This window comes from Tigriopus californicus, chromosome 10, assembly GCF_007210705.1.
Source record: "Tigriopus californicus strain San Diego chromosome 10, Tcal_SD_v2.1, whole genome shotgun sequence".
In the NCBI taxonomy this organism is placed as follows: domain Eukaryota; kingdom Metazoa; phylum Arthropoda; class Copepoda; order Harpacticoida; family Harpacticidae; genus Tigriopus; species Tigriopus californicus.
In genome coordinates this window covers 16,201,766-16,222,320 of record NC_081449.1, presented here as the reverse complement: position 1 = coordinate 16,222,320, position 20,555 = coordinate 16,201,766, and the positions used below count along the sequence as shown (strand labels likewise).

At 44.2% G+C, this 20,555-nt stretch overlaps 4 protein-coding genes across 8 annotated transcripts; 3 read left to right on the top strand and 1 right to left on the bottom strand.

Moving 5' to 3' along the window:
• Positions 1–8: 8 nt before the first annotated feature.
• LOC131887550 (serine/threonine-protein kinase LMTK2-like) lies at positions 9–4,315 on the top strand. Its single transcript, XM_059236163.1, has 5 exons — positions 9–443; positions 526–917; positions 1,002–1,159; positions 1,250–1,576; positions 4,108–4,315. The coding sequence occupies exons 1-5, from the start codon at positions 151–153 to the stop codon at positions 4,243–4,245; spliced, it is 1,308 nt and encodes a 435-aa protein (XP_059092146.1). The 5' UTR covers positions 9–150; the 3' UTR covers positions 4,246–4,315.
• Positions 4,316–4,804: 489 nt separating this feature from the next.
• LOC131887552 (uncharacterized) lies at positions 4,805–13,062 on the top strand. The gene is made up of 5 exons (XM_059236165.1): positions 4,805–5,287; positions 5,360–5,546; positions 5,629–5,821; positions 5,902–6,090; positions 12,651–13,062. The coding sequence occupies exons 1-5, from the start codon at positions 5,006–5,008 to the stop codon at positions 12,943–12,945; spliced, it is 1,146 nt and encodes a 381-aa protein (XP_059092148.1). The 5' UTR covers positions 4,805–5,005; the 3' UTR covers positions 12,946–13,062.
• A 259-nt stretch (positions 13,063–13,321) lies between these two features.
• Positions 13,322–16,761, top strand: LOC131887549 (uncharacterized). 4 transcript variants are annotated; one of them, XM_059236162.1, is made up of 7 exons: positions 13,322–13,465; positions 14,289–14,605; positions 14,694–14,907; positions 15,077–15,342; positions 15,593–15,676; positions 15,805–16,275; positions 16,415–16,761. In XM_059236162.1, the coding sequence occupies exons 2-7, from the start codon at positions 14,315–14,317 to the stop codon at positions 16,502–16,504; spliced, it is 1,416 nt and encodes a 471-aa protein (XP_059092145.1). In that variant the 5' UTR covers positions 13,322–13,465; positions 14,289–14,314; the 3' UTR covers positions 16,505–16,761. The 4 variants fall into 4 exon arrangements, with proteins under 4 accessions (XP_059092145.1, XP_059092143.1, XP_059092144.1 ...); XM_059236160.1 differs by lacking the exon at positions 13,322–13,465 and adding an exon at positions 13,805–14,147; XM_059236161.1 differs by lacking the exon at positions 13,322–13,465 and adding an exon at positions 13,805–14,202.
• On the bottom strand, positions 16,646–19,199 carry LOC131887548 (asparagine synthetase domain-containing protein 1-like). 2 transcript variants are annotated; one of them, XM_059236156.1, is made up of 4 exons: positions 17,596–18,858; positions 17,330–17,516; positions 17,014–17,246; positions 16,646–16,935 (listed from the first exon to the last, which is right to left on the bottom strand). In XM_059236156.1, the coding sequence occupies exons 1-4, from the start codon at positions 18,742–18,744 to the stop codon at positions 16,756–16,758; spliced, it is 1,749 nt and encodes a 582-aa protein (XP_059092139.1). In that variant the 5' UTR covers positions 18,745–18,858; the 3' UTR covers positions 16,646–16,755. The 2 variants fall into 2 exon arrangements, with proteins under 2 accessions (XP_059092139.1, XP_059092140.1); XM_059236157.1 differs by lacking the exon at positions 16,646–16,935 and having other exon boundaries at positions 17,082–17,250; positions 17,596–19,199.
• Between the last annotated feature and the right edge of the window lie 1,356 nt (positions 19,200–20,555).

Below are 20,555 nucleotides of genomic sequence, written 5' to 3'. Positions count from 1 at the left end.
TGACTCAGTCCAAAAACAGAGTTGGCGGCTTTACTCCCGTTTCCCCCTCCATCTCTGGCCTGATCCGTCAGAAAACCGAGATAAGGCCTTACTCACCCACCCAAGAGATAAGACGAGAGAGAAACATATATGTAGTCAGTGTCAAAAAACATGAGTGGTCAGAGTGTGAATGGTTGTGGCCCCCGGAGTGCTCGTTACGTTCAACGTTTATGGACTTGGTTGGGAACCTTTCCACTATGTTCGGCATGTAGAGGGGCCAAAGGCTCATCAGTCCCTCACGCTTACGGGATCTTCAATAATGAGCCCGTCTGTCCGGATCCCATCAGGATCGAGGAACCTCACCGTGAGGCCCCTGCCCTGCCAATCATCGGAAGTGATGAAATCGATTTCGATTTGGTTGACGGGTCAGATCGCTTGGCCCCGTTATCCCCACACATCACGACGTAAGCGCATATCACATTGATCGATTCTGTTCCATGAAAAGAAGCTTGTTATTTGCACGCTTTGATTACATAACAATACAAGGTCCACCCCCGCCAAACCGAGTTTGGTGATCCGGAGGCACGACCTCCAACTCACCAAAGTGCTGGGCCGAGGTCAGTTCGGTATGATCGTTAGCGGGCATCTTCGGCGGAACGATCTGCAATCATTTCCACCTCCATCGCAACAACAACAACAACAGTCACTGTCCCATGGAGAGCATTTGGTATATCATCAACCGGTGGTGGTGAGAGTCCTCAAAGAGGAGGCCACCCTCCGAGAGCAAAGCCAATTCTTGAATGATCCTCAGGTGGAGCCCGTGGTCCATCCAAACGTATTGCAATGTCTGGGTGTAGCCAGTGATCAAATCCCATATCTGACCCTGTTCGAGTTTTGCTCCAAGGGTGATCTAAAGAGTTTCATGAACCACAACTTGGGTCAGTGTCAAGTTGTTATTGATTCAGCAATGCTTGCTTGATGAGTCCCATTGACAGAGTTGACAGACTTTTCCACATTTTTAGGTCTGGTCCAAACCCTGGCGGAAAATGATGGCCTATTGCTCAAATTTAGTCAGAATATCGTGAGTGGCATGGCCAAGCTAATGGGGGAAAGAATGGACCTGGTCCCTTGGGATTTGGGTGCGCGTTGTTGTCAGGTGTCAACGGATCTTTCTGTCAAGGTGCTTACTCTCTCGGCTCATGATCCCCTAAATTTAGGCCTAAGTGAATGTCAAGGAGTCCCGCAATTGTTCTCGATTCTTCCACATTAGATTGGCGATTATGGGTACGCCTCCATGATCCATTGTGATGATTACATTCCGACCTGTGGCCATTCCCTTCCCATCCGGTGGTTTCCCCCTGAAACTTTGGTTTCATTGCGAGATAAGTTGAACTCAAGCCCGACCGAAACTGTTTCCAGTGTTTTGGGCCCCAATTCTGGACGCTCAATTTGGACTCTGGCCATGACCTTATGGGAGATCACGCATTTGTGCCAACTCAAGCCTTACGAGGATATTCTGCCATCGGACTCAAGTTTCTTAGACAGAGTTGAATCACATGCCGATATTCTGATATCGCCGACCAGGATCAAAGTCGCTGTAAGTATTATTGCCACAGGATTGGCCCCACGCCAACAAACGTAGGCAGCAATAATACAACACTTTAAAAAGGACCTTGAGTCTTAATGTGAATTTTGACCGCTCTTCAATAAGTGCTGATGAGCTAGCTTACTCTAAAATCATAGCTTGCATCAGCGGGGATTTTTTTCCCATTTCTTTTCCAAGACACCTCACAAGTAAGATCCGAGAAAAGCGCAAAAAATGAACTGTTTTTACCATATAGTGCCAGACTATGTTGGTTATGGGTTTAGAAAGATAACCCAAGATCAATTTTGGTGAACATTTTTTGGACATGTTTTGTGCAAAATTGTGTCTTTAAATGGCTGAACAAGACCCATGATTTGGCAAAAAAACAAAATATGTGCGTTGCCAAAGGTCCCTTTTCCCTAACCTTAGGTTACATTGCTTCCATCCACTCCACTTATATGAAATAGTAACGACCTAATGATGTTGAAGCTTTTTGTTGCAGACGAACAAAATCAGTCACTAAAAACTTGGGAAACTGCTTTTCATTCAAATATTTTGTTGGAAATGATGATTGCAAAAGTGTTGGCGCAATATCAAACATACAGTATACGAATGCCTATCGAATTCCTATTTATATATGAAAATTGTTCGGAATTTCACCCATTGTGGATTTAAAACGTCTCCTAGAAGACTAGTTGGCTTGTCATTGTCTTAGCACTTGGGCAATAAAATATTCATTTAATAATCTCTTCAAGACGTTAGACAATTTCGAGCGTATTCTCTTTGTTGATGAGTTAAATCGTCGAATTGTGTTTGATTCGTCGTGGCTAGGCTCCGACAAAATATGTTGGATTTTTGACCCAAATGTGTCATTTTTATCTTGCTTAAAACAACTCAAGTATGTTGATTTTATGTTTACCAAAAACGTGTCGGTTTCTTGTTTCTGTTCCGTTCATTTTTTCCTAACATAAAAACTAGGGCCCGCCAAAACTTGCAGCAAAATATTGTCTTTATTGACAGCAAATTTGCAAAACAAATGAAACAAATTTGCACAAAAAATTGCGAATAAATTTTCCAAAACATAGGCAACAACACGTTTGACAGGGGTGCTATTTTTGCCTACCATATCAAGCAACACGTAGATGAAAAGGAATATTACATCCTAGCATCCTCAAGCACCGGTAATTGAAGATTCTTGCCATGCCCATGCTGGCTCCTGATTAGTAGACCTTGGAAAAAAAGCAGTTGCCATTTTGGCCGAAACTTTTTGTTAGTTGGGACAAAATGAGAAAATGTTGAAAAATGTGCAAAAAAAAATAAAAGAATACCAAGTGGGAAAATGTCGAGAAAAATGAAAAAAAAAATGAAATGTTGGGAATGAACGAAAGAAGGGCGATGAAATGTAAAACGTTGCTGCCATGCCCAAGAGGTCAGTTTTAGTCCTGTTTATTGCCTTTTTTTCTATTGCCAAATTCTAGGAAAACAATTGCATTTACTGGGCGATCTCTTGAGCTTCTTTATTTCATGGGCAATAAGTTCAATCTTCTTTATTACAATTCTTGACATTAGGACACTCTTTAAGTGATTCCGATGTTATGGCACAGTATACAATTGATTTTTTTCGAGAGTCTAGTACTATTACTGAGGCACATTTGCTCTTTCAATGATTAGATTTGTGTCCTATTTGATCCACAACTGAATAAAGTCCTTGTTCTCAAAAGTTATCTTTCTCTTTGTTACGTATCATCACAGGAAGAAAAGAAAAAAGTTCAAAAAAACTGAAAATGGACGATATAATTTTTAAGGCCCCAAAATCCCAAAATATGGGGAAAATGTTTTTGGTCTGACTCTAGTCGTGGCAGAGCAATCGTTTCATGAATTTAAGAGCCTGTCATTTCCGGCTCACTAAGTCTGGTTACGAAAATATCTCGCCTTGTGCCAAAATTTTTCCAAAAAGCGTAAAAATAGAGTGTGCTGTCGCGATCACGGTTCAATTTTGCTTGCATTGTTGCTACATTTCAGCGTTTGCCCATTTCTGTGTCTACGCTACATCTATAGCGCATTTAATGCCCCAAAGCTCACTGCAAATAAATAAGCCCAATTGTGACGTGATTGCAACAAGTTTTACATATCAACTAAGTTTTCATACAATTCTGAGGTCATTGTTTGCGTTTTTCACTTTCCAATCCTTTCATGGTCTTCATTTTGGCTCGATTCGTCCTTTTGCGCTTAATTTATTTAATTCATTCATCTTAAAGCTCTATCTCTACTCATCAATGATCAGGACATGATTCAAAAACTTGAACCCAATAGCTGGTATTAATCTGCTTGGTTTTATGTTAAAGATTGGGCCACCTAAAAGGCTCAAAGGCTAAAAGTTGGCCCTGTTTGAAGTGAGTTCATCGACTTGATATTTGATGATTGATGTTGATACCAATGGAAAACGTAGCTTGCACATCTGTTCGTTGCTCTCCTCTCTTTGGGATTGGGATGCTGATGATGGAAGACTAATTCAGAGATATGTTTCCATTTCATTTCAAAAGGGAGTGGATGTCGATGCTATCGAATCGGTGATTCAATTGTGTATGAAGGAGAATCCCAACGATCGGCCCGAATGTCACCGTTTGGATCAATACCTGACTGATATCTACCAATGTTTCCAAATGAACCGGTCGTCTTGATCAAGAGTCTAAGCTAATAATGTCATATCCTTGTACTGATAATACATAAATAGTTTTTAAGAGAATCCAGTTCTCATGAAGCTCGATGCATTTGAACAATAATAGTAATAACTCGCACTCTCAGGCTACGACCTCATCTCGTTTAAATTGCTGCGAAATCACTCATGAGAGGGATGTTGAGAGAGAGAGAGAAAGAGAGAGAGAGAAAGAGAGAGACATTGGAGTGGAAAACTGGATTCCATATAGGTCTTCAACGCTCAATTACTCAAACAATTGCTACGTCTAAGCCACTAAAAGCCACAATTTCTTCTAAACTGGTACCTAGAAAAGAAAGAATCCATTTGCACGCAGAGAGTCTTACAGAGAGAGATCTTCCCTGGTGGTTAGTTCCCATTGCCTTTGCGGTTCGTTCGTCCCATATTTATTTAGGGTGAGACGTAATAAATGAAACATTTTGGACCACAGTTGACACCCACCCAAGAGACTCGCTTGCCCTGGACAAAGAGAACCTGTCTTGCTTCAAAGCCAGCGAAACGCAGAAGCATGCAGTCGGCTTCCATGATTCGACATCAGTTTGTGCCCAAGGGCCACGCCATAAATACAACAAGAAGTAGGAGGGAAAACATACGTGTAACACAGACAGAGTGTTCTCTCCATTCAGTAATTGAGGATCAAACAATGGACTCGCGGAAGGAATCCTCATAATCACAATTAGTCATTAGAAGTGAGACGAGATTGAATCCAACCAGCACTACGCCAGATGGCAGCCCCACTTGGTGGGCCAACCTCGGCTCGGCCAACCTCAGCTCGGCCATTTCATCAGGATTTCTTTGATTACAACGTGCCTCGAACTGACCAGCCACTCAATTTGACTTCCTACGATTACCAAGAGATGGAACCATGGGATCGGGTGGAAGAGGGTTATTCAAGATTCAGTGCTTTGGAGTGCTTTCGAATCATTTGGATGAGTGTGGCCGTGCTACTGACGGGTACCTTGGTCATTCTGGTCTTTCGCAGCATTTGGCGATCTCGCCAATTCTCAGTTGAGTTCTTTCAACATCTTTGACAGACCAATGTTGTTTCCCTTTCTTCATAACACGTCCGACCATTACAGTGGGGCTTCATCGGAAGAATGGCATTTTTCTTGGCTTTCATGGTTATGAGCGACTTCTTTGACATGGTGATCTTCTTGGATTTCTACATCTTCAGGGTGGCCGTGGACTTCATCCGTTTTGGTCAAGTCTGGGCTTTTGCTTTGGAGTTCACTCATCTGGCACAACGGTTCCTCGTAGTGGGCATTGGTACGGTCTTCTTTGAAACCAATTGATCTACGAGCCACTCGATCGGATCGTAAGGCCAAACAACTCATTCTTGATGTTCCAGGTTTGGTGGAGCTCCTCCGCTTGATCAGTTTGGAATCTTTTTTCCCCACATGGCACAACCCCAAGTCATATTGGGCTGTTTATGGAGCAACGGGACTCATACTACCATTCTCGTTAATCTTGTTTAGTGCTTGGACAGGAGAGGTCACCGCCCTTCATTTCTTTGAGTTTATTCTTTTACCTTTCCTACTGAGGTATAACCTACATGCAACTTTTCAGCTAGACATCTTGACCCTTCTTATTAACGGATTAACATGGGTTCATGTCCTTGTAGTTCTGGTTTGGCATTGGCCATCTATAAGATGGCGCTCAAAATGCTTCTACACATGAACATGGAGGAGATTTTGACGGTGAAACTCACACTGTTCTATTTGTTTCTCGTCATATGTGAGAGCGTCATATTCTTCCTCATTGAGGAAATTGTTTGGGGCGTGTCGGAAAGGTCTTCACACACTACAATTCAGTAAGTAACCACAGTTTCTTAATTCGATTTGTCCTATGCAACTTCTTCGACTCCGAAGTACACTAGTACTCCACAAGAGGCACCCTGAATGAAACTCACTACATAAAGGGTCTCTGTTTTACACGTAGTAGGCAAGCGAAGATTTCAGGAGTACTGTTCATTTGTGGTTGTTAAAATGCACTAAATCAAAAATATTCCGGGTTTGCAAAAAAGCTCGTTAGCAGGCACATCAAGAAGATTTGCGTGGCTAGCAAGAGGTGTAGTTTCTAAAACTTTCAAAATCTTTGCCGAAACCAAAAGGGCCAAAAAGTTGTGACCATACCTGCCCAAAGGTTAAATATTTCTGACTCTCTTGAAATTTTTAAGCTTGCTCTCTAAACATTACTTTTATTTTACTTCAGCATCAAAAACTGTAATTGACGTAAAGAAGTGAGTTCAAATGAAAGGTCCTTACAAATATTAAAGATATGAAGAGCTTACTACAAGTTGATTTTTTTTGGTTGGGGGTGCTAGGGTCGGAGGTTGCATCTCGCCCGGCCAGCTAAGCCTACCATCACATCGTCCATTTTCCAAATTCCGATAGACAGTTTCATGTCCGGTATCAGTTTGGTTCTCCGTCTGTGGGTGTAGCTAGCGTCTAGAAGTTTCCTTGAGAAAGGTCGGGGAGGAGAATCGAACCGGGGACCTCTCTCTCATGATAGGAAACTCCGCCAACCACTACACCACATCTCCTCCCTTCAGTTTGCAATTTAATGTTGAATAGGTTATAAGCCTATGGCCCAAATGAAAAAGAGAAGTGTTGGACACTAAGTTTGTTTTCTTCATTTTAATGAAGGCCCAAGGAACTTCATGAAACTCCAATACCTCGAGAACTGTTGCAAAGGCACTCGAAAATCAGAGCCCATAGGCAAGCATGTTTAAACCCCGATATTTTTGAACATATGCTCATGTGACTTGTTCAGCTTCCTGACTCAAGGCCTAGCTGCCCTTAATCTTCCTTCTCGTTGTCTGATCCATGTCTAAACTTTACATGGTATCTATTTTTTAGGTCCTTTACTCTTTTCTTCACATCATGTGCTCTGAGTGGGCAATCAATTAACAATATAGTGTCATGGCAGAAGTTAACTCTTTTTGATTGGAAATTGTCCAATCGAATGGAACATTGATTTTTCTGTCTCGGAAGGTCAAAGATTATTCCAATGTCTCAGTTTTATGGTAAGCTGCCTATAGAACCAAGCTTTCTTACCGTACAGGGTGATTCAAAACAAACGGAACAGAAAACCAAGTGTTGGTCTTTGAAATAGCTGAGCTCGCTGAATGCCCATGAAGCTCGAAGACGTGGTCACCAGTGGTGCCAGGTCGACAGAAACGTTGGAGGCTGAATTCATGCTCAAAAGTAGCTACTTGAAAACCTTCATTGAAGAGAACCTAAGATCGAACCCTGGGGAACACGTGACTTGACATCATGTATATCACTAAGAGATCCCTTAACCTTAACAATTTACTTCCTATCATTAATGAAGCTTCTTATCCAATTGAGAACCTTGCCTTGGATCCCAATGTCATGAAGCCTATTCAACAAAAGGCCATGATCTACTTTATCAAAGGCCTTGTCAAAATCAAGATAGACAACATCAACTGACTCATGCCTTTAAGTCCCTCAATGACCTGCTCTAAATGCTCAATCAGTTGGGTAATCGTGCTAAAATGTGCTCGAAACCCGTGCTGGCTAGGCGGAAGGACTTCATTGACTTCAAAAATTTCAACAAGTTTGGACTTCATGATCTTCTCAAACACCTTCGCAATATTGGAAGTGAGAGAAATCGGCCTATAGTTACTGGGGAGCGACTTATATCCCCCTTTACAAATTGGAACAACGTGAGATAATTTTAGTGACGATGGAAACTTGCCCTGATCCAAGATGCAACGCATCAAGAACGAGAAAACAGGAGCAAGAACCAGTGAGCATCTCATCAGAAACTGAGATGTCATGCCATCAGGACCAGGAGAACTTGAAAGCCTCAAGCCCTTGATGGCCTCTAATGCATCTTGATCTGTGACTACAAGATCATCTAAACGCTCAACTTGACTGACCTTGTCAATCTCAACAGACTCATCTTCAGAGCAATGAGCTGTTGCTTCTGAACTCAGTGGGGTTGAAAACACACTGGAGAACTGATCTCCAAGCATGTTAGCCATAGTCTCTACATTGCTAATGGCTTCCCCATCATCCTCAAAAGGCCCAACAGGGTGTTTCATTTTTCTCTTAGAGTTCGCATAAGAGAAAAAAGCCTTCGGATTCGACCTGACCTCCTGAACCACCTTACTCTCAGTTTGTAACTGGTCATATTCGATGGAGGCCTTAATCGTACCCTGAACTAGGTCCAACTTTTTTTGGAGACTACCAACAATGACTGGATTCGAAGTGCACATCAGCCTTTTTACCAGTTTACAACTCTTTTTGAACAAAGTCTTCCTACACTTTGGATTTTTTGTCCGTGTACCACCTTTCGGCACACATTTCGAGATTGCTAAACTAAAGCAAACTTCCTTAGAAACGGAAACTAATTTATCAATGGTTGTAGACTAGAATCATTTTGCCTTAGGTTACATCGATGGACGATTCCTGTTTCAGAATTGAAACCAGGTTCAGTTCTTCTAATCAATCTATAATCAATGGCCAATGTTCATCTTTGAACTTGAACTTGGCCAGACCAACCTTTTTGACCGGTTTTACTCTAATGCACGCCGGCTTTTGAGTAATGATCGACCCTATCTGAAGAACATAATCATTTGACAGATTACTCGGCGTCACATGGACATACTGGATCAGATCAGGGTCATTGGAAAAGACCAATTCGAGAACGCTATTCTCTCTAGTGGCTACACCAACATGCTGGGAGAAATTGAGCAAGATCGCAACCTCCTCCAGCTTTTCGATCAACTGAGATGTCGATTTCGAAATGGGAATATACCCATCAGGACTAACCTCCCACTCTACAACGCTAGCCGGAAAATTAAAGTCCTCTACAAAGAAAACTCTCGAGCAAACTGCCTGATCCAACTCTTTTCCAGTGAATTGGAGAGCTGACATAAAAGAGCTTACTGAACGAGAAGGGGGTCTATACATTGTTACAAGAGACAGATCAAGCCCTCGGATATGACAAATTAAGGCCTCTACTTCTCCATTCGACATTTGTACATGACTAATGTGCAAATAATTCCTAACATATAGGCATACGCCCCCATGTGGGAATATGGGATTATCAGGGGCGTACTCTTTCACAACGAACTAAGTCGAAACCAACTATGGTTAGTTCTTCGTCTAAGATCCCTGGCCGAAGTCAGATTTCTGTTATAGAGATTCATGAAATCTCTCTCTCAATGGCTAGCTCTTCTAAGATCTTAATTTTTGTGCTGTCTTTTTCAGAAATCAGACAATGCACGTTCAAATATAGCCCTTTTACGGGCCTCTCTTTTGACGGACCAAGTTCACCAGATCTTGGACCATCCTCTACAGCCGTAAGAAATCCCCCTTATCAACAAATGTACGTTCTACTGGAGGCAAAGCATAAGCTAATGGGGATGGTTGGGTAGCTACATTAGAATAGGAACGAATTTTGGAATAGGGGTGGGGCAAGGAATATTAGGGAGGAGAGTGTTTATAGGAGTAGGGGTGGATTGGGTATTTGAAGGAAGAGGAGGGAATTGGGAGAGAGGGTGGGGGGTAGGAGGAGAGGGAGGGAGGAAGCTAAACGGGTAAAGGAAGGGGGTGGGGTGGGATTAGGTTTAGGAATAGGGTCAGCTCTAAAACTACGAAACTGAGCTATCCTATTTCTCGCCTTTCTTTGCGTCCCTTCTACGTGGACGGAGGTACACCGTACATTAAAGCACGTCTTAAGTCTCATGGACTGACGGCACATGTACGGGTGAAAAAAAGGACAATCTACCTTAGAACATTCCTTCTTACTATTGTACTTCTCAAGGCCGAACTTGAGAAGTTTTTGACACCATTTAGGGTGGTCAAACTGACAGCCTTTTCCTTCTTCAGGACAAGGCTGCTTTCGATAAATAGGACAGACTAATTTCTCTACAACTGTCTTTTCCTGCGCTTTTTCAAGAGGAGATACTACTTCAACCTCTACGTTGGTCAAAATAGTCGACTTCTCAACTACTGAGTGAGCCTGTTCTTCAAGCACCACCCTGGTTTCATCAACCCAAGCAACTAAAGCCTCTATAAAACTATAAAAAAGGCCTATTGACTACGGAAGGATCCTTCCTAGCTAAGACCAAGTCCAAACATTGTCTAGCCTCTTTGGTGACTTTTCCAAAAATGGTTTCCATCATGAATGCAGGAGGAACTATCTATGAGCAGCAAAATCAAGAGACTAAGAAAAAGAGAAAAACGTAAAGAAACTAAAAGGCAATGCAATCTTGTCCTGAGATGCAGGTCAACGAAGCAAAATAGGAATGAACTACTTCACATCAAACTAAATATACAAATCTAAGATGTAGATAGAATACAAGAAGTAAGGGACAGAGAAAAACAAGGGTTCAAGAACATGTGTAAACTAGGAAAACAGCACAAAAACACAGAAATAAACTCAACAAACTGGTCTAACACAAATTGAAATCAATACACTAATGAACGATAAATCTAACTGTCAAGGACCAATACAATCAAACTAAAGAACTACACATAACGATTTGAAACTAGAAGTACTACAATACAAATCAGAGAGAAACTGCTAAAAGCTAAACATAAACATAAATGAGCAATAAACTTATTAGGTCTTAAAGTAATTACGTCTTACCGAAGAGCCGTGAAAAACCAAACCTAATTGAGTGAATGAATGGCAATTCCCATTCATTCACCCACGCACAAACACCACGAACACTACACGTGCACAGCAACCAAGGAGCAACAGAGGAAGTCACACCTTGGTTCGAAATTCCTCGGAGATAAGAACAGCAATAAACTAGAAATGCGACTGCTCTCAGCGAGCTCCAAAATAGAAATGACAAATTCCTGCAAAGAACAATCATTAAATGCATTCTTGTAATATGAGAGCTTAGCCATAATTCCAGTTGGAAGATATTGGCATCCTCAATGTTTCAACCAAGAGAAAGCCCCATTTCAATGATTTTCAAGGACCAAAAATAGAGCGTCCTCTTTTAAAGCCAGGCACTAGAGGACTCCCTTTATGCTCTCAACTTCCGCTAGGGGGATCCGTGTTTTTGTTGTGGTTAAATCACAAGAGTCCATTTGCCTTTTGTGTCTTAAAATTGAAAAACTTTAGTCGCGAACGCATTCTCTTTTTAAAATGATCATTGGCACAACTTTTTGTGTCATGGGCATTAAACTGGCAATCATGAACTTTTTTTAAGATCTCAAGACAGATAACTATTCAATCATGTGCTGTTAGAGTTCCGTTGATGCTAACAAATCTTTTGGGGGGACGCAACAAGTGACGCCTTTGTTTTTGAAACATCTTACACTGTGAGCGATATCTAAAACTCAACAAATGCTTAAACATTAATACAAGTATTGGAACATGAACCAATTTGGGAATATTTGTATCCCTTGCCCGTAAGAGTATAGAGAACAGTTACCGTGGTGCATGGATCCTCCATTTTGGTTTATAACAGCTCCAATTTGAGGCCTGAATCTAGCACTTGCTCTCTTCATTTGATCTTTGAGGAGAGAATGAAAGGAATGGCATTTTTTTTAGGTTAGCTCATGCTTGTTGGTACTAGCACGTCTATTAGTCTCCTTTTAAGTTGTCTGTCAACGATAAAAGTCGCAGGGATTACAATCAGATGAGTTACAGGTCCGTAGATCTGCGAAAACCCGAGTCAGCCTGGTCTTAAGAAGCCCATTTGAGTTAGAGAGTCGGCTCTCAATCATTCTTGTTGAGCCATTGGATCCTTTTTTTTGTTTGACCTTTCGCTCACCCACTGACTATTAGCCCAAATCTGAATCCTCCAAGGCCTTACGCTAGTCGAGTCCAAGCTAATTGGTGGATTTAGATTACAACTTGACCGGCAGCTGTAACAACTCTATGGGCGAACCTGTGGTCATTCATGAGGGTGAGGTGAGAATTATTGATGGCTGGGATAAAGGAGCGGGAAAATCTCTTCATTGGGACATTGCTACATGCCCGTTCGCTCGTACACATATGTACGCAGAAACGGGGACGTACCAGACACCCATCAACAGAGAGTGGGCCGAGCGAGAGAGTTGTCTTTAGACTTTGTAAGAAACAAAAACAAACTCCAAGGTAAGTAACTCAGAAATTGAGGAATTGGCTTTACCGGTGTGAATAAAAATGGGTAGCTTGCCTTTTCCATGATTGTAGGTAAATAAAATCCTTTAAATCAGACTTCCCATAACCCAAAGTACTTTCAGTACACTAAGCCATAATCGCATCATAGCGTAAGCCTAACGATAGTTTTTTTTTATCCTGCACCAAAATGGCATTATATTGAAATGGCGCTCCCTGAACCACTGTACGTTCATTGTTGCCGTTGTACTGTCTTTCTGCAATGTCCATTTCCAGACTTATCTACATGGTGCGGGACGGAGTCCACGAGATGGCCCACTTTTTCTACCCTATTGGCTACTTTCTTTTCTTGGCGTCAAGAAATGGAAGTACATGTTGGCGCTTTTTACCCGCCTTGAACAACCCCTCCTGGAGCATGTTCCAAAGCCAACGATTGGAAGATCTCATTCGAGCAGAAGAGGGCGAGGCCGAAACCGAGCTCGACAGTTTGGTGTGCTCGCATCCCAATGGTCCGTTGGACAGAGGCGATATCGAACCGGAAGACAGATTGTTGGTCTCCACCCGCCGTTAATCAGGAGATTGGAGGTTCCCACACCACCACAATACATCGAAGACATCAAAGTTGGAATGAGCATGATCTTGACGAATTCAATACCAATATCAATACACGTACATACAAAACACGAAACCACGTGACGTTCAATGTGTCCTTACAAAATACCTGTTTCTTCTGGTCCCAAAAGTGCCTGCTTTCTCGCGAGCAAGTACCATATTTGGCCATTGAGCCTCAACTGCACAACTAGTGAACAGGTATGATAAATGGATTGAGAGGCCCCAGGATTGCGTCCTCGGGCTTTCTTGATTCATCAACCAGCATTCATGGCACATATATGGAGGCTTCGAATCAAATGTTTGTCATTAATTTTGAAATCTGAGACCGTGATTGAAACAACTCTTCGTCTGGAAAACGAGTCCTTGTCGGGCGGGCTCTTTCAAATCAAAAAGGCAGGATCGTTTGCTCCATCGAGAGGATCATCGTCATCATCATCATCATCATTATCATCATCATTATCATCATCCATGCTTGTCAGGTAGGTATGATGTGTGTGCTTCTTGCACTTCCACTCCTTCCTTTGCTACATGCCATGCTCCCTTTCGACAACCAGGATCCACCTGTGTCTTCCATAGTACACTAAGCCTGTCCCTCAAGCATTGGGAGTGGGTGAGTGTGTATGATTTGGACGGGAGAGGCTCTTGAAGGTGGGGAGCTTCATCGTGACAGGGGAGAGAGAGAGAGAGAGAGAGAGAGAGAGAGAGAATCGGCCTGAAGTGCTCGTACGCGAAACCCAAGTCGTCTTGGCCCATAGACTCCGACCAAAGCATAGGGATAGGTAGGGAAGGACCTGGTTGGTGCTGATGATAAGTTTTGCTCTATCTAGTAGTACCTTAAGTTCGAAAATCTGCACTGCGCAGTGCAGGCAGGGCTGATGAGTGGACCTCATCGACGAAAGCAACGAAGAAGTCGGTTTTATGGTTTTATCGTACCTATTGAAAAGGAGTCTATTCGTGGGATGTGTGTCACCCCAGAATTGGACTACTCAGAGGAATCATTGAGCACCACCTTGAGCTTTGCATTTTGGTGATTCATCGTCATCTCCCATTGCTTGTCCAGAACAACCGCAAGGACTCACTGAATGTTACCAATGGTCTGCGATAACAAATAGTCTTTATCGAACTAGATTGGCAGAGCGGCACCGCGGGTCCTCCTGGTGGGTAAGTCGTAAGAAGTCGCCAGGAGGTGGAGAACCCAGGAACCACCGCATTAGAGGTTGAGAGAGGCCTCGCCGGAGGATTTTTCCGATACGAGTTCCTGTTCGAATTGATCATTGATTTCCTCGATTGTCATGATTTCAGCTTCCCATTTGACCTCCTCCTCTACCATGTCTGAAGAGGCACGTTCGACGGGTTCGTCCCCTTCCAAGTCCACATCCTGGGTCAAGTTCGACGAGGGTGAGAGTCGTGGACGAGGGGTCCCTGAGGCCCATGACTCGGCTGCTGCCAAAACCACTCCCTCCCACTCGAGCAGTTCCGGAGTGAGCTCAGTGCGCGGGTCCGTGAATTCGCTCTCGTCGGCTCGTCAATTGCAGTTGGATCACGAACGTCAGAGCGGTCAGAGCCATGTCATTACTACACAGCCCGAGGGAGCTTCGTTGGACATCAGCGAAATTCAGGTGGGTGGAGAGGAATGAAAGATGACATACCGTGCCACATGCCACAAGCGAGTCTGAGGGATGCTATTATCTGCAAACAAATAACTAGGTTGTGGATGAGCAAAGCTTGCGTCGGAAGGCCTCCTTGGCTCCCGGTTCCAGTCAGCACAAGAGTCAAGCCAGCGTTAGTAATAATGGGCACGAACCACCCCCGAGGGTGGAACGCCTCTCCAGCCAATCCTCTTCCATGGATAACGTGAACTTAAACGATGAGCAACTGGCCTCAGCCGGGCTCCGACAAGTCCCGCGAGGAAAACAATTTGGTACGAGCCACCTGCATGCCGTATGTTACCCTCTCCTTTTCCATGGATTTTTTTAGCCGGTTATTTACTGGGTAGTCAGCAGTCCAAGCTACATACCTAGATCATCGGTCGAGTTCCCATACGTAGACTACTGAACTAAAGCCAGCCCATGATTATTTTGCACCCACAGAAAACGGTGAAGTCATCGTGACCCTGTTGCCTGTTAATGAACGCTTCCCATGGGTGTCACCCGCCAAATTTCGGCCCGAATTAGTGCCTGAGGAGCTGATGGCCCCCATCCTGACCCTGACAGTGGAGGAATATGTGAACACGCTCGAGAAGCTGACAACGGACATGCGGTTCATACTGTACAACATCATGTACAAAAGGATCCTCGTGATTTGGATCGCCACGGCCTTCATAATTCTACTGGCTTTGCTCTTCTCAGGCTATCAGGTCAGTTTCAAGAATGAACTGGGGCGAGAATTCAAGTCAAGAAAGTTCTCTTTTCTGACAGACTCTGTGAGATTGTGAAAAAATATATCGTTTTTTCATATTAGACTGAGCGATTCTTTTGCCAGATTCGGATCCGAATCGTATTATTGGGTAGCAATTGTCAGATCCGTTTGGGATTGTCAAATCTTGTCAGATCTAATGTACGGCTCGATTGCAAAATACCATCATAAAATCGTGACAATTTTTTCAGGGGGTGGAATTATTTGCTTGCGGAGTACTCTGGTTGATCATGAATGCTTCGGCTATTTTCGTTTGCATGTGGATCAAACTCAAGGTATGAAGATTCGATTCACACATATGCCACACGTATTCCACAATCCGACCTGGTCATCTCTGCTAAAGGGTGTTTGCCATTGAGGCCTATCTCAAATCCCGAACCCTTTTTTTTTTGGATTATTCCAGCTTAATAAGAAACTTGAGAAGTGCATGTCCTCCGTGAATGCGGGTCTGCAGAAGCACAAGATCATCCTGGGAGTGGACGATCGCGGGAAGCTCTCCTGCCACAAGGTCAACCTCTGCTTCATCTACTTCGAGTCCTCTGATTGCATTAAGCGACTCGAAGCGATTCTCAGCGAGAAACCCGAGGATGGGCCCCCCTCCGCCCAAACCAATGGCGGATTCGACCGCGAGGCCTACTTGAAGGACGTCGAGCAATTCGAAGACGTGGAAGTGGTGGTGGCGGGGCGGAATTCGGTCAAACTCGACCGAAAACACGAACGAGCCGAAAAACTGTACTTGCACTACATTCAGCGATGGGCCAAGGACTATCTGCGACGTCGATTGGACTGGATGGTGGAGGATTTATATGGAAACGCCGAGTATGCGGCCAATACGAATCCGCGGCATTTGAAGTCGGCCTTGTGTCCTTGTCAGGTGAGCGTGGTATGCACAATGCTGATTGGTCTAATTCCCCGGCAGGCTCGCAGTTCATTGTTGAAACCACTCGAGCATCAAAACGATACAATCGAGTATTGGGACATTGAATTGATGAATTGATTTGGTTCCTTTTCAGTACATTGAGGAGCATCTGAGAAACAAGCGGGTCCGTGAATCCTTGAATCCGTGTATTGTCACAGCCAATCCGTGTCATTGGTGTGATTAATCACCTCCACCCTACCTACGCCCTGAACATCAATTCAATCCGCTTCCCCAGAACAACATTATCCAATCCTTTTTTAATCGCAAGAACCACAAGAAGTTAATCGACAGTTCTAGCCCGATTATTCGACTTAGATTGAAGAACTCGGCCCCACAAAATGCCGATTTAATAATCAAATATCCAACATGAACTTGGACAGTGCGACAACATATAAATAGTATAGTATAGATAATATATGCCACATCATTTTTCTCTCATGATGTTCGGTGTGCCTTGTCCGATCCCTTCTCTTTCGCATTCTCCAGTTTAGCAATCCGCGATCCAAATTGAATGGCTCGCTTGGGTTCCAGGGCAGTTTGACGTAGGCCTAGTTTCCAGGCCAATGCGCGCAGCAGGATCTTGTCGCCCAAGCCACGAGGCATGTCCAGGCGTGTCTGAAATTGCGCATCTCGTCAGCTCATGTATCTCCAAATCTTGGGAGATGGGCCAATTTTCAGGCATCAAACTCTTACCCGGACAGCAATGGGAACGGAAGAAGCGAGGAAATTGACCAAGTTTTCATCCAGGAACGGCATCCGCGCGGCAATCCCGTGATCCGACAATATTCGATTGTCACGCCCCAAGTTCCGCTCCGAGATCCGCGCCAGTTCCATGTCCATCTCGTTTTGAAGTCCTGATAAGCCTTCTCTTTGATATCGGACTCGGTGACGGGAATATCCTCCGAACTGCTCATCCGCTCCCATACCTAACTAACGAGGGCAGGTCAACTTATTCGTCGTCACATCTACGTGCAATATCTGTGCGAATCCAGGTACTGGACCCACTGACCTAGTAAGAGCACTCTCGCCGTAGTGGACCCACGGGCAGCGAACCAAAGGGCGCAACCAATACTGTCGTCCAGCACAGAGGTCAAGGGATAGAGTAGCTTCTTAAGGCGTTTCTCCCGCATGGCCATCAGCTCCGCTTTCGTCACATCAACGGGCACGAAATTGAACCGTCGGGTCGGGTATAGTTCCTGAGCGAAGAGAGATGAATGCGGTTGAAAGAGATCCGCAGTATTTGGAAGAGACAAGTCCACCTCAATGTGATCTGACCTGGAGTTCTTGTAAGGCTTGCAGCCCGGTGAGACGGTCGGGCACGAGAAAGCCGGGCTGGCCTGGCGAATCGGACTTTTGAAAAGCCACATTCATGAGATCAATGCTCTGTTCTATGGGGAGGACTTGGCAGAGTAGAGCGGTTATCAGCACCGAGTCCAAGCCGCCCGAGAAGAGCACGCCTACACGGGCGCACACGCATTTCGAGGGACGGGGCTGGGACTGGCGACACCGGTGGCACTGAGCGGGTTGCGCTTGAGCCCGGATGCGAATGGATGCGGACAAATGGGATTCCAAAGGCTCTACGTAGGTAGTCTGATAGAAGCGTAAATACTCGGCCAAGACGTGAGGCCCAACCGAAGGCGAGCCTGGGTCCACATCGGCGGGTAGAAAACCGGGCGGTGTATGGGTGGAAACCACGCTCGTCAACGAAACGGTCGAGGTGAGCGTGCGCTCAGCCAGGACGAAGCGAGCGTCTAAATGGGCCGCGGTGGCGCCAGCATCCGGTCGCCAAGCATGAATTTGGATGGAAGCGGGCTGGCCCAATGAGGCTGCTAGATCCAGCTGGTAGATGCCCAGGGCGGGCAGCTCGAAGGCGTCCACCTCGGACGGATCCACCACGGAACTCAAGAACAAGCGCCGGGGATCCCGTCCCATCAATAAGCTATGCCGCCCCAAGGGATCGCGTCCGAACCAGATCTTGCCCGACGCCACCCGCCAATACACGAAGGCAAACGGTCCCTGGATCTGGCCCAGTACATCGGGCACGTGCTCATCCGCAATCTGGTTGCCCTTGTCCGAGGCCTGGAGCCGCGCCAGAATGACTTGGGTATCGTTCTCGTGGGCGGGCACGGGGGGCAGGCCGCCAAACACATCGCCATTCCATAACCACACGTGGCTTCGGGTGGGGTCCAGACGGGGCTGAAGCACGGGCTGGCGGCCTCTCAACCAGAGCAAGGTGGCATAGAAGTGGCACACCACGGGCTGGTGCGGGCAGGCTAGCTTCACGGCGTTTTGACCGTCAGGTCCGCGGTGGGCCAAGAGGGCTTGCGTGCCCGACAAGTCAAGGCGGGGGCCATTCACAGTGGGGTTCGAGGTGGGTCCTCCCTGGCCCTGATCGTGGTCGGTATAGCACAAGATGCCACACATGCTCCTGAGCAATCCGAGGCCGGTAACGAAGGTTTCTCGGAGCCAACGACGTGGCCGGGCATGAGGTTGTGTGACTGTAGAACGAGTACATTGTGCGTGTACCTTCCTTCTATCCACAGATGTACTACAAACAATGGACATCTTCTACAGTCACACAACCTCGTTGGCTCAGAAAAACCCGGCAACTCAAGTTTAGCATAAGTTTTACCCACGCGTCCACGACCGGTTGTTGTTGAACAGAAATTCGCAATCAAGCGGAGATGGCAAAGCCGGGCAAAGCTGACTGGTGACGACAGCCTTTAGCTAGTCACAGGCCGACTTCTAAGATAAGTCAGTAAAATACAGAGTATGACATTAAAAATAACAAAACACTAAAAAATTCAACCCAGCCCCAGATTATTCTCTGTTTGTAGATAAAAGCGGTTGGAGGTGGTTTGTCAACAAACGAAAAAATAAAAAACGGAGAAATTGGCATCGGCCAGGTAAAACTTTGAGATGTTGAAGTCAATTCAAATGTCGAAAAATGTTATTGCCACATGACATTATGCCTAATGCTTAAGTAGTAATTTCAGCTGTGTTATAAGAATGGACAGTGTTCTGGATGATTTACTCCTACGGGCACGATTACGTGTTGCTGTCTTTCAATTGTTTCTGTGACTATCACGTAGAATAGTGATAAGTGATGATAACTGATAACTAGACTCGTACAAAATGTTCGTATGTCGAGGAAAAATTCGAGATGGTTTTACAACTTTAGCTTCCGTTCGCAGTCCACATCTCTAGAAGTCCGTGGTTGAGGTTAACAAAGAATTGCCCGGAAGAGTGAATTAGTAATAAATCAAAGAAATGCTGTCCAAGTAAAGACATAGTGTTTCTGTCAATTTATGACCGATACAGCAAAGAAGTTCTAATCTTTTATGATAGTGCAGTACAAAAGGGACTGAACATATTTGAATGACTTTTTGCTTCCTTTTTCAACACGTTTATATTCTAATGTCTTTTCCTCAACACTGCAAAATTATATGCTCTAAACTAAACTAAAACTTAGAGGCATGTAATGTTTCCAGCTGGCACATTGATGATTTGTTAATTATTTCTTAAAATTGGCTTTACCCTACCAAAAAGAATTTCAAAGGTAAGCATACTTTTTGTTTTAAGCTATTAGCAACCAGTGGTGGGCATCATTGTTTCAAAAGATAATTTTGTCATGCGTTAAATCTTTATTTAAACTTTAACAATCGTAATCCTTAATTCATTACTTTTGATCAATGCAAAATCCCATTTGAACACACACCTTAATTTACTTGAATGAGAATGGATAAATATGAGATTTTGATGTCTGCATTTGTAATACATAAAGTTATATTTTTCACTATTGGAGGAGAATAGAGAATAGAAAAAGCATTTTCCCCAGGATGATCAAATACTTGCTCTACGCCTAGTAATCGTGCATAAGAAATATATTTAAAAGTAACATTCATTGTTCAATTTTCTGCCCTCAAATATTCGTAGGGCTTATGTAGGCGTTGATCCAGTAGCAAGATTTAAGTCAGACTTGGACAAGTTTGTGACTAAAATTCCGGATCAACCTTATATTTAAGGATTAGCCAGATCAGCCAACTCCAATTCGTTGGTCGATCAAATAAGAAATATAAATAAAAGTCAAGCAAAATAAATAATCTTCTCGTCTTGAACTGCTGGGATTCCAATCCCCGTAGCGGTAAGGAAGTCCGCACAAAAAAAAAAAAAAGAATATTTTGGAAGTTCATGTTAGAAAGATTATATTCGAAGAACATTCAAAGACTCATATT

What these genes read in the sequence shown, in the direction of transcription:
- LOC131887550 (XM_059236163.1), top strand. Translation starts at nt 151, where the DNA reads ATGAGTGGTCAGAGTGTGAATGGTTGTGGCCCCCGGAGTGCTCGTTAC. An exon ending in TTATCCCCACACATCACGAC is followed by an intron (nt 444 to 525) that starts GTAAGCGCATAT and finishes TAACAATACAAG; the next exon opens with GTCCACCCCCGCCAAACCGA. An exon ending in TTTCATGAACCACAACTTGG is followed by an intron (nt 918 to 1,001) that starts GTCAGTGTCAAG and finishes CCACATTTTTAG; the next exon opens with GTCTGGTCCAAACCCTGGCG.
- LOC131887552 (XM_059236165.1), top strand. Translation starts at nt 5,006, where the DNA reads ATGGCAGCCCCACTTGGTGGGCCAACCTCGGCTCGGCCAACCTCAGCT. An exon ending in CTTTTACCTTTCCTACTGAG is followed by an intron (nt 5,822 to 5,901) that starts GTATAACCTACA and finishes ATGTCCTTGTAG; the next exon opens with TTCTGGTTTGGCATTGGCCA. An exon ending in TCTTCACACACTACAATTCA is followed by an intron (nt 6,091 to 12,650) that starts GTAAGTAACCAC and finishes GTCCATTTCCAG; the next exon opens with ACTTATCTACATGGTGCGGG.
- LOC131887549 (XM_059236159.1), top strand. Translation starts at nt 14,279, where the DNA reads ATGATTTCAGCTTCCCATTTGACCTCCTCCTCTACCATGTCTGAAGAG. An exon ending in CCCGCGAGGAAAACAATTTG is followed by an intron (nt 14,908 to 15,076) that starts GTACGAGCCACC and finishes TTGCACCCACAG; the next exon opens with AAAACGGTGAAGTCATCGTG. An exon ending in TGCTCTTCTCAGGCTATCAG is followed by an intron (nt 15,343 to 15,592) that starts GTCAGTTTCAAG and finishes CAATTTTTTCAG; the next exon opens with GGGGTGGAATTATTTGCTTG.
- LOC131887548 (XM_059236156.1), bottom strand. Translation starts at nt 18,744, where the DNA reads ATGTGTGGCATCTTGTGCTATACCGACCACGATCAGGGCCAGGGAGGA. An exon ending in GGCGAGAGTGCTCTTACTAG is followed by an intron (nt 17,247 to 17,329) that starts GTCAGTGGGTCC and finishes CTCGTTAGTTAG; the next exon opens with GTATGGGAGCGGATGAGCAG. An exon ending in CCGTTCCCATTGCTGTCCGG is followed by an intron (nt 16,936 to 17,013) that starts GTAAGAGTTTGA and finishes GCGCAATTTCAG; the next exon opens with ACACGCCTGGACATGCCTCG.